General features: G+C 42.7%; 1 protein-coding gene across 4 annotated transcripts in view; it reads right to left on the bottom strand.

Annotated features, from left to right (window-relative positions):
• LOC120909503 (gastrula zinc finger protein XlCGF57.1-like) overlaps positions 1-17,208 on the bottom strand; it is an 86,606-nt gene that overhangs the window by 28,528 nt on the left and 40,870 nt on the right. For all 4 annotated transcript variants that reach the window (XM_040321273.1, XM_040321274.1, XM_040321276.1 and 1 more), the window contains one exon: positions 15,840-15,981. In XM_040321273.1, coding sequence (XP_040177207.1) covers positions 15,840-15,981 — 142 coding nt within the window. The remainder of the gene's footprint in view (positions 1-15,839; positions 15,982-17,208) is intronic.

A 17,208-nucleotide genomic window follows, 5' to 3' on the forward strand; every position in this document is an offset into this window, starting at 1 on the left:
TATAAGAGACTGTCTAGGCATAAACAAGCGTTCCACGCGACCCAGGAGATGATGAGCCTCACACACTGTAGGGAGGCAGCGTCCACTGCTTACTTCCTGGTTTGTCTCTTCCTGATCATGGAACACACATGTCACTTCCAGTCACCATAAGGTCACACACTGACGCGTTTCGTCATCACAACTTCCTCTGAAGGCATGGTTTTGCTACATATTAATTGATATGGTTATGCTTTTGCATTTAAGCGGCAGCTGACACATTTATTTCTGTAACGAGAATATGCATTTGTTACAAATCTTGAAGTTCTATATTTTATGAAACCTGATATTTTCATAGCTCTGAGATAGTGGAAGAAGGCCTAGGGTTTTCACTGTCGTTTGACATGAACTAATACAGTTGTCACAGGTGATGTCACAACTGCTCGTTTTTTTGCCCCATGTATTGGCATTATTGTTAATGTATACCAGTCAAAGAGCAAACCCTGACTTATCGACCAATACTGACCAAGATATGAGCACAAAATGCTATTATACTACAGATAAAAAAACACCACAATTCAATCCCCTTAAAATCCTGTTTTATTCATACAAAGAATAAACACATATGACGGTAGTTTATAGCACACCAGACTGATGGATTCCTAATTCAACATTTGTCTCTGGTGTGTAAGAAGTCTCTTTTGCTCAGTGAAAGTTTTTTTCGCACTCTGTATATCATCAATGGCGTTCACCCGTGTGAGTTCCCTGGTGTGCAATAAAGTCTTCTTTCTGAGAAAAACATTTCCCGCACCCTCTACATGAATAAGGGTGCTCATTCGTGTGAATTCTCTGGTGTTTAATAAGATCTTTTTTCTCAATAAAACATTTCCCGCACTCCGTACATGGATAAGGACGCTCACCAGTGTGAACTCTATGGTGTCTAACAAAGTGATCTTTCTTGGTGAAGGATTTTCCACACTCTGTACAGAAATAAGGACGCTCACCCGTATGAATTCTCTGGTGTTTAACAAGGTGATCTTTCTTAGTGAAGGATTTTCCGCACTCTGAACATGAATAAGGACGCTCACCCGTGTGAATTCTCTGGTGTTTAACAAGGTGATCTTTCTTAGTGAAGAATTTTCCGCAGTCTGAACATGAATAAGGGCACTCACCGGTGTGCATTTTCTTGTGTCTAACAAAGTCTCCTCTCTGGGAAAAACATTTCCCGCACTCTGTACATAAATAAGGGTGCTCACCTGTGTGAATCATCTCGTGTTTCACAAAGTCTCCTAACTGAAAAAAACATTTCCCGCACTCGATACATGAAAAAAGACGTTCACCTGTGTGACTTCTGCGGTGTACAAGAAGCTGTCCTTTGTCAGTGAAAGATTTCCCACACTCTAAACATGAGAATATATTCTCACCTCAGTGATCTCCTTCATGGGGTGAGGAAGATTCCTCGGGATTAGAAGGATCTGTTGATCTATCTGCAGTGTGAGATCTTTGCCAGCCTTAATGGTGTAAGGTACGCACGGTGAACAGCGACAGCCCCTCCCACCATCCACACTACATTCTCCGACAGCTCTCCTCCACCATCCACACTACATTCTCCGACAGATCTCCTCCACCATCCACACTACATTCTCCGACAGATCTCCTCCCACCATCCACACTACATTCTCCGACAGATCTCCTCCACCATCCACACTACATTCTCCGACAGATCTCCTCCACCATCCACACTACATTCTCCGACAGCTCTCCTCCCACCATCCACACTACATTCTCTGACAACTCTCCTCCCACCATCCACACTACATTCTCCAACAGCTCTCCTCCACCTTTCACATTATATTCTCTGGCAGATCTATCTAGATCCAAATGCACATGTTTCAGCAGAACAGCAAACATAACAAGCAGGCCAGGCTCCAGTTGTTGTTTTCACATTTTATTTGCTATGTATAGCTTTCATTACTTGTTTCTTGCTCTTTATTAATACAATTGTCCATATATTGTCACAATTGCTGATTTGTGGCTCTGTGTATTGTCATTGTTGATGATGCGTTGCCCGCTTTTTTATACAGCAGCTGTCACAGTTGCCAGTGTGTTGCACTCCTATCGGGATATTTTTATGTTACCTTCTCTGCATGTTCTGTTTCATAGGAGGACCATATTATTAAATTGTTTACTTGTACGTAACTATAAAACCACCTTATTTAAAACTTGAATATTTTTCTATGGCCACAATGTACTGTGATTTGCATTTACACCCAAGAGAGGACTAAGACCCCATTCACACCTTCGCGTTTTGTCGCATGTAGCGCGACGCGAACAAACGCCAGAGGGACGAAAAGCAATGAAAGTCAATGGGGATGGTTCACATCTGAACGCTGATGCGCCTGACGCGCATCGCCTGTAGTCAAAAGAAGTTCTGGACCCTTTTCTGTCGCGCAATACGCGCGATATGCGCGTATTTGAGCGTTTTTGGTTTTCCATTGAAATCAATGTAAAACGCCAGATACGCGCGTATTGCGCGACAACAAGCGTTTGCTACAGGCGTTTTGTCAATAGAACTTGTCGCCCATGCAGAAGATTTAAAAAATCTACCAACATAGCAACAAGTGATGAAAAGATGATAGTTTTTCCTATTGGCTAAAAAAAAAACGTCTAAGTACAAAAACGTCGGACAACGCTGTATGCAAACGCGCATATTAGCATGAATACGCGCGAAAAAAACGCCTAAAAAAAACGCCGGAAAACGACGCTATTGCCTACGCCTAGGTGTGAATGCAGCCTCAGCCCATCAAACTCTATCTTCAAAAGAAATATACTTTTGCCAGGATGTACTTCTTAATAAACTAGTTTTCTTTACCCTACCATTGTTCTTTGAACAGTTCCACCTATCAAAAGTCATAATATATGTTTTACTTTGATTTCTAATTAGACCGCAGTCTGAATGCACTGAGGACGCTCACCCATGTGTCCTTTCTGGTGTGTAAGAAATAACTTTTTCCTAGTGAAAGATTTCCCGCACTCTGAACACGAATAAGGACGATCACCCGTGTGAATTTTTTGGTGTTTAACAAGATAATCTTTCTTACTGAAATATTTCCCGCACTCTGAACATGAATAAGGGCGTTCACTTTTGTGAATTCTCTGGTGTGTAACAAGGTCTCTTTTACAAACAAAAGATTTCCCGCACTCTGTACATAAATATGGTCGTTCACCTGTGTGGGTTCTCTCATGTTTAACGAGGCTCTCTTTGTAACCAAAAGTTTTCGTGCACTCTGAACATGAATAAGGGCGTTCGCCCGTGTGTGTCCTCTGGTGTTTAAGAAGTGCCTTTTTCTCAGTGAAAGATTTCCCGCACTCTAAACATAAATGAGGACGCACACCCGTGTGAATTCTCCGGTGTTCGTACAATGCGCCTTTTCGAGTATAACATTTCCCACACTCGGTACATGAATAAGGACGCTCACCCGTGTGGATTCTCTGGTGTACAAGGAGATCTTTTTTCTTAGAGAAACATTTTCCGCATTCTGAACAGGAAACCGGACTCTCAACCATGTGATATCTCCGGTGTACAAGAAGTTTTCCTTTGTCGGTTAAACATTTCCCACACTCTGAGCATGAGTAAGAACCCTCGCGTGTGTAAATTCTCTGATGTCGAAGAAGGTTTTTGTTTTCAGTGAAACATTTCCCGCACACCAAATATGAGAATAGATTGTCACCTCTGTAAACGCCTTCTTGGGGGACAGAAGGCTCCTCGGGATTAGAAGGATCTGTTGATCTATCTGCAGTGTGGAAGCTTAAACATATATTAGCAATCATAGTATGTGATTGGTGAGAAGATTCCCCCTGATCAGAGGGATCCATTGATGTTTCCGGACAGGAAGGTCTGTGATGTATATTTTGTGTATTTGGATTTCCTCCTGGAGGATCCTGTGTGATGGAACCATCTTCGGAGTTCTGATCAGCAGATAATAGAAGATGTCTCTTTGAGGGATTCCTGACATCACCCCCATCTGCTGGAAAGAAATTTTAAAACTAAAGAGTCTTGCATATCCATATATTTTTTTTTTTCTTTTTTAGCATTTAATAGTTTCCCAAAGCTTTACTATGAAATTGGATACAAATAGTAAATTATGAAAACAAACCAGTTAAGGATACAAAAGAGTTCTTCACAACCTTGAGCTTGTGAAGAACAAGAAAGTTGGATTTACAAGAAAGTGCTGCCAAGTTTGATAGCCTTCTGCCAATAGGAAAGCCTACCTTCTGAGAGAAGGTTATAGAGGGGATTTCAAACAGTGGTTTGAAGGGAGGACCACAAAGTATGAATAGAAGACAATTCATAGCTACTAGGGATATTGCGCCTTTGATTTTGTCCAGTGTCCACCTTCCCAGAGGCAAAACATATGAAGTGTGACAATCGAATTACCGAAATGCCCACTACGGGCACTACTGGATCCTGGAGCAGCAGTTTAACATCAAATTTTGTATAAAAATTGGCAAAAGTGCGAGTGAAATGTTGGCTCTGTTACAACAGGCTTATTAATCAATATCAAGTCAGGCTATTTAAGAATGCTGGGTGGACTTGATAAAGGAGGCTATGCCCTCCAAAGCATATTGTTGTAGTAACAACTCACACATCCTATTAGCAGCCAGCTGCTCGCATCACATGATTTCAAGCACGCTTTCTTGTGCATATGAACTGTCAGCGTGCATGAGATCAAGCACAGCGTGACTGCATTCGATCCAGGACTACTGCCATATCCACACTTTTTAGGTAGAGCTCCTATCAAGGGCGGTGATTGATTTTGGTGCACAGTACCGTGGCGGGGAGATGTGATTGATGAGCTCTGATTCATTTCTTCTTGTCAGTGCATTTTTGTCTAGTTTTTATCATAAAATAAAGGGTAATGCACCAGAGCATGTGTGTTCTTCTCTCTTATTTGTGTATTTCATAAAGAAATCAAGTGTTTTTGAATGGTATCGGCAGTTTAAGAAGGGGAGGAAAGATGTCCATAATGACACAAGAAGTGGGCAACCAAAAACGTGAACTGCGGATGCAAATGTGGAAAATTTTAATTTTACGGGAATCTATTCTGAGGAAAAAGACGGGAACTCTGGTCTGACAAGTGGATTCTCCACCATGACAATGCTTCTGCATATGATACGTTAAATGTTTAGGAGTTTCTGGCCCAGAAATATATTTCAAAGCTTTGCAGGAATGAGAATGTTGTTTACCAACACAAGAACTCCCGGCTATGTGCAATCACAGCGATCAGCACATCCCGGCGGTCAATCATTGACCGAGACTTGCTAACAGGCTCCCACTGTGTACAATCACAGCGGGTTCCGAGCAGAGGCGTGCCCCAAACCTGGAAGTTGGCAGTGATGTACCAGTACATGGCTGTGCCTACAGCGGCTGCTTGCCTGTGCATTGCGGGCAGGAGGCCACCAAGTGGTTAAGGTAACAGAAGATTCTAGTGTTTTCCATGCTGGGAAATTCAATTGTCACACCTCCTATACCCAGAAGTTATGGCCCAAATTCACAGAGAGCAGGCGCACATTACGCTGCCGTAGAGTAACCAATGTACGCTACGCCAACGCAGCGCAGAGAGGCAAGCAATGCATTCAGCAAGCTATTGCTCCCAACGCTGCGTCAGCGTGGCATAGGTTTCGAGGACGCAGGGCGGCGTAGGTGGAAGTGGGTGTGACTAATGCAAAGGAGGCGTGACCCCATGCAAATGATGGGTCGAACGCCAGATACATATCACGAACTGCGCATGCGCCGTGGACGCATTCCCCTGCGCCTGCTCACAACCACGTCGGAACAACTGCCTAAACTACGCCGGATCACTGCATACGGCGTGAACGTAACCTACCGTCAGACACACGTCCAACGTAAAATACGCCGGCTTGTGTTTTCTGGTCCAGACCTTTGCATGTCTGCTGCTGGGTTGCACCTCATTTATGGGGAATAACTTTACGCCGGAACCTACAACTTACGTGCACCTCGCGTAGCCTGCTTCGGGCGCACTCAGGTTCGTGAATCGCCGTATTTCCCTCATTTGCATGTTTGAATGGCTAATCAATGGGAGCGGCACCATGCTCCCAGCCTAAATGTACACCCACCCTACGCCGGCGTAAGCAAGATACGTCGGCGGGGTGTGTAGCCTGGTTTTAGGCGCATATCTGTTTGTGGGTCTGGCGCACAGATACGACGGCGCACAGTTGCACTTACGTCGGCGTAACTTGTTATACTTCTGTGTAAGTGCTTTGTAAATCTGGGCCTATAAGTATACCAACGAATCCTGGGAAAACCTGGATTTATCAATCCAGGTTTTATAGGGATTTATTGGCCACAACAGCAGCCTTAAGATGTTCTTTAGGTTGAACTCAATGGACACGTCTTATTTCCAATCTCACTAGGATGGGAAGTTCTCTGTATTGAACCATGTTGGCACAGACTTGAGGAAATGTGATTGGCAAAAGCCTCCATTTTTTCATGACAATGGACCAAACATTTCTATTTAGGTCATATGATTAGAGTTTATTCGCATCAAGTGATCATCCTTTTCCTTATTGGGAAATTATGACTCCTTCTTCTTACAAAGTTCAATCTTTCTTCCCAACTCCGATGGTCCACCATTTATAATTTAGTCTTATCTTATCAGATAATGTGAAGATCTGATAATTATCTAATAATTTTGTGGGGCTCTCTTTCCATAATAATTTTGCTTAAACTACAATCCCTATACTAAAATTGTGAACCGTTTCTTCCATAGTGCCTATACTTACATGTGTTAATAGGTAGAGAATTCGCATCCTCTTCACTCTTCATAATCATCCCAACCTCCTCCGTGGATGGCTGATCACCCTCTACATACGTCTCTACTTTTTCCTCTTTAACCTCAGCTTTTATATTAATCTGTTCTTCACCCTAAACCCCAAAATAATAAAAAACATCTATTAAAGTTGATCTCTAGATGGCTATAAAAGACACAAATACATTCAGTTTTGTATTCATTAATACACAATAAAAGTCTTATACAAGCAGTGTAAGTACCTGAATGTGATCTGGTATCAGCCTCTTACAGGTCCTTTACAGCAGACCTCAGACTGGGAGAGGAAGGCTGCACTGAGAGACAAGCCGCTGTGTTAAAGTGCAAACATGGGAGGAGAGAGCAAAGTGACAGAAAGATGAACTCATCAGTCTGCTGCTTTTTGTTTCACTGTTCAATCACAGGTTGGGGAAGGGACATGACCGGTTGGTGTTGCTGACCTGCAGCAGATAAAAATTTGGTTTTCTATACTTTTTTCATGTGAGCCCAGGGAGCTCTCTGGGGGCATCATCACCCCAGTCTGAGCACACAAGAGCAAAGAACAGCACTGTGTCATTCAACACGCGCTCGCCTTTGGAGGAACAGAAGGAAGAAGAGGACTAAAGATGTGACTGGACCCAAGTCACATGGAAGGAAGGTAAGTACTGTCTGTTCATTTTCAAAAGACAAAAATGGGGGTGCGCAAAGAGAGAACTCGAAACAGGGGACGTGGTGGAAAGACAACGCGTTAGATGTAAAAGTAAACAAAACAAGAGACTACCTTGAAGAATGTGATTTTGCAAAGTTCAGAATCACTTCTGTGTTCTATACTCTCAGTCCCACCTACCTGATGGTGGTGGGGGATGGTGTGATCTTCCTGTGTGGAATCCCGGGAATACAAAGGACAGGGACATCTCTCTGGTGGGTTTGTGTCACCAGATGGCTCCATCATGACGGTCTTGAAGGGGTCTTTGTGTCCTTCTAAAAACTTCCCCATTACACCAACCTCATCATTCTCCTCTTTTATATCTTCTTTAACTTGTTTCCAATCACTCTGGTTTATACCCTGAATATTTCATAAAAACAAGATTAGCTTTAACAATATAGCTACTGAACATGTCAACATGTAAGTATCGGCTATTATTTATTATCTTTCTACTTAACCTTGTATGATGTGATGATGATGTGATCTTCCCGTGTGGAGTCTCGGGAATACAGAGGACGGGGACATCTCTCTGGTGGGTTCCCATTACTGGATCCATCTGTAGGAAACACACACACTGACTGAATACATTGTTTCTATGTGTTTATCAGATGATGGGGGATCTAGGTGGACCCTCCGTACTACTCTCTCCTTTACAGTAAAGTCTCCTCTTACCCGGTGATGTGAGGGGCGGCTGATTGTCCATCATGACGTCCTTGTAGAGATCCTTGTGTCCTTCTAAATACTCCCACTCCTCCATGGAGAAATAGACAGTGACATCCTGACACCTTATAGGAACCTGACACACACAATGATACAGTCACCATCCAGACACATCCCTTGTCTGTTACTGGATAATGTCCCAGAATTCCCGGCACCGCTCACCTCTCCTGTCAGCAGCTCAGCGATCTTCTTGGTGACTTCTAGAATCTTTTTGTGATTGTTTCTCTTGAGCTTCCAGGAGTGAGGTGAAGGCACTGTGATAGTTAGATGGTCACCAGACTTCACTGGAGGAAAACTCTGCATTGAAAGAACAATAATAATGTCATGTGACCTCCCAGAATCCTCCTCACCACTCCGGTCAGGTTTGTGTTTTATTAATAGAGATAAGAGTGATGTCATGTGACCTCCCAGAATCCTCCTCACCTCTTCGGTCATCAGGTAGATAATCTCCAGGGTGAGGTCTAATATCCTCTCAGTCATGTGACTCGGGTCTTCCTCTATCCTCATTGATGACATCATTGTGATTCATACAAGACTCTGATCCCTGTAGACAGAGAATATAGTAGCCTTGCTGATCATTATAACTCATAGACAAGTAAGGATTTAAACCCTCTTTCCAATACCGAGGGAGGTTTAGAACTACAACAATTTCTTTAATATTTTATACTCTTTAATTATATATTTTTTATTTATCATTGTTATTTCAGTAGTGAGAAGTTCTATTAATAAAGGCATCATATGGCTTTCGTTCCATCTCTCAGTGCTTATGTGTATATCATAATCTGCTGGAGATAAAAGACATCACAGTGACTATGGAGGAAGAGGACGGATATGACGGGGGTTACTTGGTGTAAATAGAAAATAATATCTTTATTACCTCCTCTGCTGCCAGTCCCAGCAATGTCTTCTCTCTACTTCCTCCAGACTCACTGCTCTCTCTGGGAACCTCCTTTTTAAAAACCTACATCACTTCCTGTCTGTATGTTACCTCACTTCCTATTACGCACCTGACATCACTTCCTGTTTCTGACTTCCTGTATCTGCACATGTGAATTATTATAAGATAACACTGCAATGGTGAAAAAATAAGAACCACCAAATCCCGTAACCATCTTTAAAAAATTAAGATAAAAGCAAAGAAAAATGTAATATGTGAATTGCTCCTCTCCATAAAATATGTCTTCACTCTCTTGCATTGTGTGTTTATGTGTCAGACCCTCATTTGTTCCTCTGTAATTAAGGAGTAGTATTTGTAAGTTCAAGGAATATGACATACGAGGTGTGACAATTTATTTCCCGGAGTGCCTACAGTGTAGCACTATGGTGGTGAGTCACACAACCATTCTCACTCAAGCGTGGTTCTGACATGTTCTAACTCGCACTCCCCTGGGTCACAGCAGACCAGTTGACTCATTCTTTATGGAGTAATAGAAAAAAATAACATGTGTGCATTGTGCTGTTGGTGGAAAAATGAGTGACAGGAATCTAGGACAGCGGATTACGTCACATTTTGTGTGAAAATTGACAAAAGTTTCAGTGAAACTTTAGCTCTGTTACAACAGGTTTGTGGTGAATATTCCATGAAGGTTTATGAAGTGGTGGGAAGATATCCACAATGACGCAAGAAGTTGGCAGTCAAAAACAAAAAGGATGAATGCATATGTGGACAGAGTGTGAACCCTCATAGAGTACACTCAAATCAAAGATTGAGTGTGAAAATTATGGCAGAAGAATTGAACATGAACAGGGAAATAGTGTGGCAGATTCTAATGGAGGATTATGGTGCCTCGAATATTGACAGAAGATCAGAAAAAAGGTTGTTTTCAAACTGTTTCCAATCTTTTCAAGAATTCAGAGATGTTTGATTATTTCTTACTGTCAATTCCAGGAATTACCTCGTACTTATGCGATGTGTACGTAAGTAGGCGCAGACTCTATTATTCTACATACAGTATTCAGTGTAACTTAAACACTCCCCTTTTTGGCCCCAGAACTTCTTTTCCCTTGCGTGTCCCTTTTAATTGAATTCTTTGTTCGGGAGGTTTGCCCTACTATGCTGAGGAGGAGCAAAGTAGAATACTGTAGAGCAGTGGTACCCAACCTCAGTCCTCAATGAAGCCTTGTTAAGGTGGACTTACTAAAGCGTATGCCCATGGGGGGCCATGTTTCCCCATGTAGGCAGCCGCAGTGATTTCAATTGGGATGCAAGCGGCTGCATGGGCACAGATCCAATCTGACATTTATGTGGATGTATGGCCCCGATTGCAGACAGTGTGCATTTGGGGCCATACACCTGTACATATGTCAGAATGGTATCAGTGTCTTTGCGCAGCTGCTACATCCCAACTTACATCACTAAGACTGCCTCCTGCACGGGGAAATGCGGCCCTTCAAGGGTGTACCCTTCAGTTTGCCCCGTATGAATGAGGTCTTACCCCCAATAAGTCAGGTTTTCAAGATTTGCTTCACCTTGAATAGATGCGTTAAATCCATGTCAATTGCTTGGTATTTAGGATTGCTATTAAATCTAAGGGAAATTCCCAAAGCAAAGCCTGTTGTGGGTATCTGAGGTTACAAAGGAGGTTGGGAACTACTGCTATAAAGTGTTAATTGAGTGACAGCTCTAAATCGGCCGACATCACATCCAAGATGATGGCCTCCAGCAGCACTCTCATGCCCTGTACACACGATCGGTTCATCCGATGAAAACGGTCTGATGGATTTTTTCATCAGATATCCGATGAAGCTGACTTTCATCAGTCGTGCCTACACACCATCAGTTAAAAAAACGATCGTTTCAGAACGCGGTAACGTAAAACACGACGTGCTGAGAAAAATGAAGTTCAATGCTTCCGAGCATGCGTCGACTTGATTCTGAGCATACGTGTTTTTTTTACCGATGGACGTGCCCACAGACGATCGTTTTTTTCTATCGGTTAGTTAACCATCAAGTTCCTAGTTTTTAAACCGATGAATAAATAACCAAGGGGCCCACACACGATCGGTTAGTCTGATGAAAACGGTCCATCAGACCGTTTTTCATCAGACAAACCGATCGTGTGTACGCGGCATTAGAGTTTTGGATGTCTACACAAGGGAGACTTTAACAGGTTGATAACGTGAATAAAATAGTTTAAGTGTACATCCTATGGGAAGATGTAATTTTGAACATTCAGGACAGTGTGTATTTCAAATGTTCTTCCTGTATCCACACTACATTCTCTGACAACTTTCCTCCACGATCCACGCTAGATTCTCTGACAGCTCTCCCCCCTCCATCCACACTATATTTTCCAACAGCTCTCCTCCCACCATCCACACTACATTCTCCGACAGCTCTCCTCCACCATCCACACTATATTTTTCCAACAGCTCTCCTCCACCATCCACACTACATTCTCCGACAGCTCTCCCCCCACCATCCACACTACATTCTCCGACAGCTCTCCTCCACCATCCACACTACATTGTCCGACAGATCTCCTCCACCATCCACACTACATTCTCCGACAGCTCTCCTCCACCATCCACACTACATTCTCTGACAGCTCTCCTCCCACCATCCACACTACATTCTCCGACAGCTCTCCTCCCACCATCTACACTACATTCTCTGACTGCTCTCCTTCACCATCCACACTACATTCTCCGACAGCTCTCCTCCACCATCCACACTACATTCTCCGGCAGCTCTCCTCCACCATCCACACTACATTCTCCGACAGCTCTCCTCCACATCCACACTACATTCTCCGACAGCTCTCCTCCCACCATCCACACTACATTCTCCGACAGCTCTCCTCCACCATCCACACTACATTCTCCGACAGCTCTCCGCCACCATCCACACTACATTCTCCGACAGCTCTCCTCCACCATCCACACTACATTCTCCGACAGCTCTCCTCCACCATCCACACTACATTCTCTGACAGCTCTCCTACACCATCCACACTACATTATCCAACAGATCTCCTAAACCATCCACACTACATTCTCCAACAGCTCTCCTCCACCATCCAAACAACATTCTCCGACAGCTCTCCACCATCCACACTACATTCTCCGACAGCTCTCCTCCCACCATCCACACTACATTCGCCGACAGCTTTCCTTCACCATCCACACCACATTCTCCGACAGCTCTCCACCACCATCCACACTACATTCTCCTCCACCATCCACACTACATTCTTTTATAGTTCTCCCACCATCCACACTACATTCTCTTGACAGCTCTCCTTCACCATCCACACCATTCTTCGACAGCTCTCCTCCATCAGCCACTCTACATTCTCCGACAGCTCTCCTCCACCATCCACACTACATTCTCCGACAGGTCTCCTCCACCATCCACACCACATTCTTCGACAGCTCTCCTCCATCAGCCACTCTACATTCTCCGACAGCTCCCCTCCACCATCCACACCACATTCTCTGACAGTTCTCCTCCACCATCCACACTACATTCTCCGACAGCTCTCCTCCACCATCCACACTACATTCTCCGACAGATCTCCTCCCACCATCCACACTACATTCTGTGGCAGATCTAGCTAGATCCATATACACAAAAATAACAGGCAGACTAGGCTCCAATTATTGTTTATGCATTTTATTGCTTATGTATTGCTTGTTTCTTGATCAGTATTATTACATTTGTCCATGTATTGGCATGATTGCTGTATTGTCATGTTAATATTGCGTTACCCACCTGTTGTCATAACTGCCAGTGTGTTGCGCACATATTCAGAAATTTATATGGTGCCTTCTTTATAAGTATTGGACTAGCCCAGTACTCTTTCGTAGGAGGACCATAGTGCTATAATTGAATGTTTATGGGTAATTCACTACAAAACCACATTTTAGACTTGAATATTTTTACTATGCCCCTGGGGTACTGTGATATGCATTGTACACTATGTGGGCTTATCTTCCCCCCTCCATATGAAAATCGTAGGCTTGCTGGGATACCTGCAGGACCTTTTTGTATTTTTTATATTGAAAAGTAGGGGAGCTGTATCAGGCACATTCCCACCACTGGACTTTCCAAGAAATATATGAACCCAAGAGAAGACTCAGCCCATCAAACTCCATCTATAAATTAAATATGACTTTTGTCTGGATGTACTCCTTTATAAACTAGTTTTCTATATCCTACAGTTATTCTTTGGAGAGTTTTACCTATTTACAGTCATCGTATATTTGTCAGAAGAATCAGCTGCTGGTTCACTTTGATGTCCAATTAGACTTATTTTATCGGTTGTACGTTTCCCGCAGTCTGAATGCACTCACCCATCTTCTCTGGTGTGTAAGAAATAACTTTTTCTCAAGGAATGATTTCCCGCACTCTTGTGTGAATTTTCTGGTGTTTCACAAGGTCTCCTTTGTAAATAAAGGATTTCCCACACTCTGAACATGAAAAAGGAAGGTCACCTGTGTGAATTTTCTGGTGTTTCACAAGGTCTGCCTTATGAATGAAGGATTTCCCGCACTCTGAACATAAATAAGGACGCTCACCTGTGTGAATTTTCTGGTGTGTAACAAGCTTATCTTTCCTATTGAAAGATTTTCCGCACTCTGGACATGAATAACGGCATTCACCTGTGTGAATTCTCTTGTGTGTAACAAGGTTATCTTTGTTAGCAAAAGCTTTCCCGCACTCTGAACATGAATAAGGGCGTTCCCCCGTGTGCGTTCTGTGGTGTTTAAGAAGGGCCTTTTTGTCAGTGAAAGATTTCCCGCACTCTGAACATAAATAAGGACGCACGCCCGTGTGAATTCTCCGGTGTTCGTATAGTGCGCCTTTTCGGGTATAACATTTCCCGCACTCGGTACATGAATAAGGACGCTCACCCGTGTGAATTCTTTGGTGTACAAGGAGATCTTTTTTCTTAGAGAAACATTTTCCGCATTCTGAACAGGAAACCGGACTCTCAACCATGTGATATCTTCGGTGTACAAGAAGTTTTCCTTTGCCAGTTAAACATTTCCCGCACTCTGAGCATGAATAAGAACGCTCGCTTGTGTATATTCTCTGATGTCTAACAAGGTTTTTGTTTTCAGTGAAACATTTCCCGCACACCAAATATGAGAATAGATTGTCACCTCTGTGAACTCGATCTTGGGGTGAGGAAGATTCCTTGGGATTAGAAGGATCTGTTGGTCTATCTGAAGTGTGGAAGCTTAAACAGATATTTGCAATCATAGTATGTGATTGATGAGAAGATTCCCCCTGATCAGAGGGATCCATTGATGTCTCCGGACAGGAAGGTCTGTGATGTATATTTTGTGTATTTGGATTTCCTCCTGGAGGATCCTGTGTGATGACATTATCTTCTGACTTACAATCAGCAGATAATAGAAGATGTCTCTCCGAGGAATTCCTCACATCACATCCATCTGTTGGAAAGAAGATTTTAAATAAAAGAGTCTCGCATATCCACCATGTATGTTAATTTTGAGCATTTTACAGTTTCCCAGATCTCTACCATGAAATTGGATAAAAATATAATAGTAAATTATGGAAACAAACCAGCTAAAAGGATAAAAAAAAATAGCTCTAGGATGTAACATGACCTTGAATGTGTGAAGAATAAGAAAGTTGGATTTACAAGAGAGTAGTGCCAAATCCTGGATGATGGTACATTATACGATTACTTAAATAATGAATCTGAGGCTATACTCTAAATTTATGCAGAGTACTGCCAAATTTGATACCCTTCAGGCAATAGGAAAGCCTTCCTCCTTAGAGAAGGTCATAGAGGGGATTTTAAGAGGAATAAGAGGGGCACCAGACTAAGTCTAGCGGTTAAACACCTTGATTAATGAAAACCACCAGAGATCTGAGGAAGAAACAGGAAGTTTCGAAATGTGTTACCGACCATCATCCATGGCATCGCTCTTCCCCGCTGACGTCATTTCTGGCCCGACACCACCTGCTTTTCCCCAGCCGGCCGCCTCCCACAGCTTTGGCTGCAGCGAGTAATGGAGTAAATTTACATGCTTGCTATCATGCTTGTTTGGCTGTACTTCTCCTGTGGATCACAAGAGTGCAGTTCGTGCTGCACTCCTGTGACCCGTCTTCAGCAGACAGCATGCTGAAGCCCGCTGTTGCTTGACGTCACAGAGCTGGTCCAGGTTTAGGAAAGATCGCAACCATATGGTCGGGATCCGCCTATATGCCTGGACTGGCATTTGGTTCAGCCTCTCAGCCAGCCTGAGCCAGTCGCTCCCACCCCCTCCACAGCCCACAGTTTCAGTTGCAGCATTGAACCAATGCAGCACTCTCCTAGGTAAGTACGATTATAAAAGATATTCTATTTTAGGGATGCTTACAATGGCGTTGGGCGGATTTGATAAAAGGAGGCTACACCCTCCAAAACATGTTGTCGTAGCAACAACTCGCACACAAATTCCAGGAAAGTTTCCCAAATGATGACCCCTTCATCTTACAAAGTTCATTCTTTCTTCCCAACTCCGATGGTCCACCATTTAAAATTAAGTCTCATCTTATATGGTGAAGATCTGATAATTATTAATAATTTTGCTTAAACTACAATCCCTATACTGAAATTGTGACTTGATTCTTCCATAGTGCCGATACTTACTTGTGTTGATAGGTAAAGAAATTGCATCCTCTTCACTTTTCATAATCATCCCAACCTCTTCCGTGGACGGCTGCTCATCCCCCACATACGTCTCTACTTCTTCCTCTTTAACCTCAGCTTTTATATTAATCCGTTCTTCACCCTAAACCCCAAAATAATAATAAAAAAATTAGAAAACAATTAAAGTTGATCTCCAGGGACACAAATGGATTCAGTTCAGTATTCATCAATAGACAATCAACTACTTCCAGTCCGGGCATTCTCTGGCACTATATGTTCATGTAAAAATCTGTATTGTTTGCAAATAAATTACTAATGCCGCGTACACACAATCATTTTTCGGCATGAAAAAAAAAGTTGTTTTTCAGCATGTCCAAAAAACAAAGTTTTTCCAACTTCATCATTAAAAACGACGTTGCCCACACACCATCGTTTTTAAAAAATGATGAACAAAGCGCGGTGACGTACAACACGTACAACGGCACTCTAAAGGGGAAGTTCTATTCGCCTTTGGGCTGCTTTAGCTGATTCCGTGTTAGTAAAAGACGATTCGCGCTTTTCTGTCTGTTACAGCGTGATGAATGTGCTTACTCCATTATGAACGGTAGTTTTACCAGAACGAGCGCTCTCGTCTCATAACTTGCTTCTGAGCATGCGTGGGTTTAAAACTTAGTTTTAGCCCACACACGATCGTTTTTTACAACCCGAAAAACGATGTTAAAAAATGCAGCATGTTCGATTTTTTTTTTTTTACGTTTTTCAGAAGCCGAAAAACAATGTGAAGCCCACACACGATCATTTTAAATGACGTTTTTAAAAACGTTGTTTCTTTTCATGACGAAAAATGATCGTGTGTACGCGGCATTAGAACCCCCAAACATTATATAGTTTTTAAAGCAGAGGCCCTAGAGAATAAATTGGTGGGTTTTGCAATTCTTTATGTAATACGGTATTTGCGCATCGCTTTCTCATGCGCAATTTTTTAGGAAATGCGCACATTTTTAAATTTTAATGCAAAAAAAAAAAAACCCCACAAATAACAAAATTTTTTGTAACATATAAAAGTTACGCTGAGTAAACAGACACCAAACATGTCACAATTTAAAATTGTGTACGCCCGTGCAACAGCGACAAACCACATACATTTTACTATCCATAGGCGACATTTAACAGCCTTTACGGGTTGCAACTTTAGATTTACAGAGGAGGTCTGGTGATAGAATTACTGCCTGTGATCCGACGTTTGTGGTGATGGCTTACATGTGTGGGACGATCGCTGTTTGTGTGCGTGTGGGACCAAAACGCCTGTTCACCTTTGCGTCTCAAGCACAGAAAGACAGATGCACTTTAATTTTTTTATTTTTTATTA

This window comes from Rana temporaria, chromosome 8, assembly GCF_905171775.1.
Source record: "Rana temporaria chromosome 8, aRanTem1.1, whole genome shotgun sequence".
Lineage (NCBI taxonomy): Eukaryota > Metazoa > Chordata > Amphibia > Anura > Ranidae > Rana > Rana temporaria.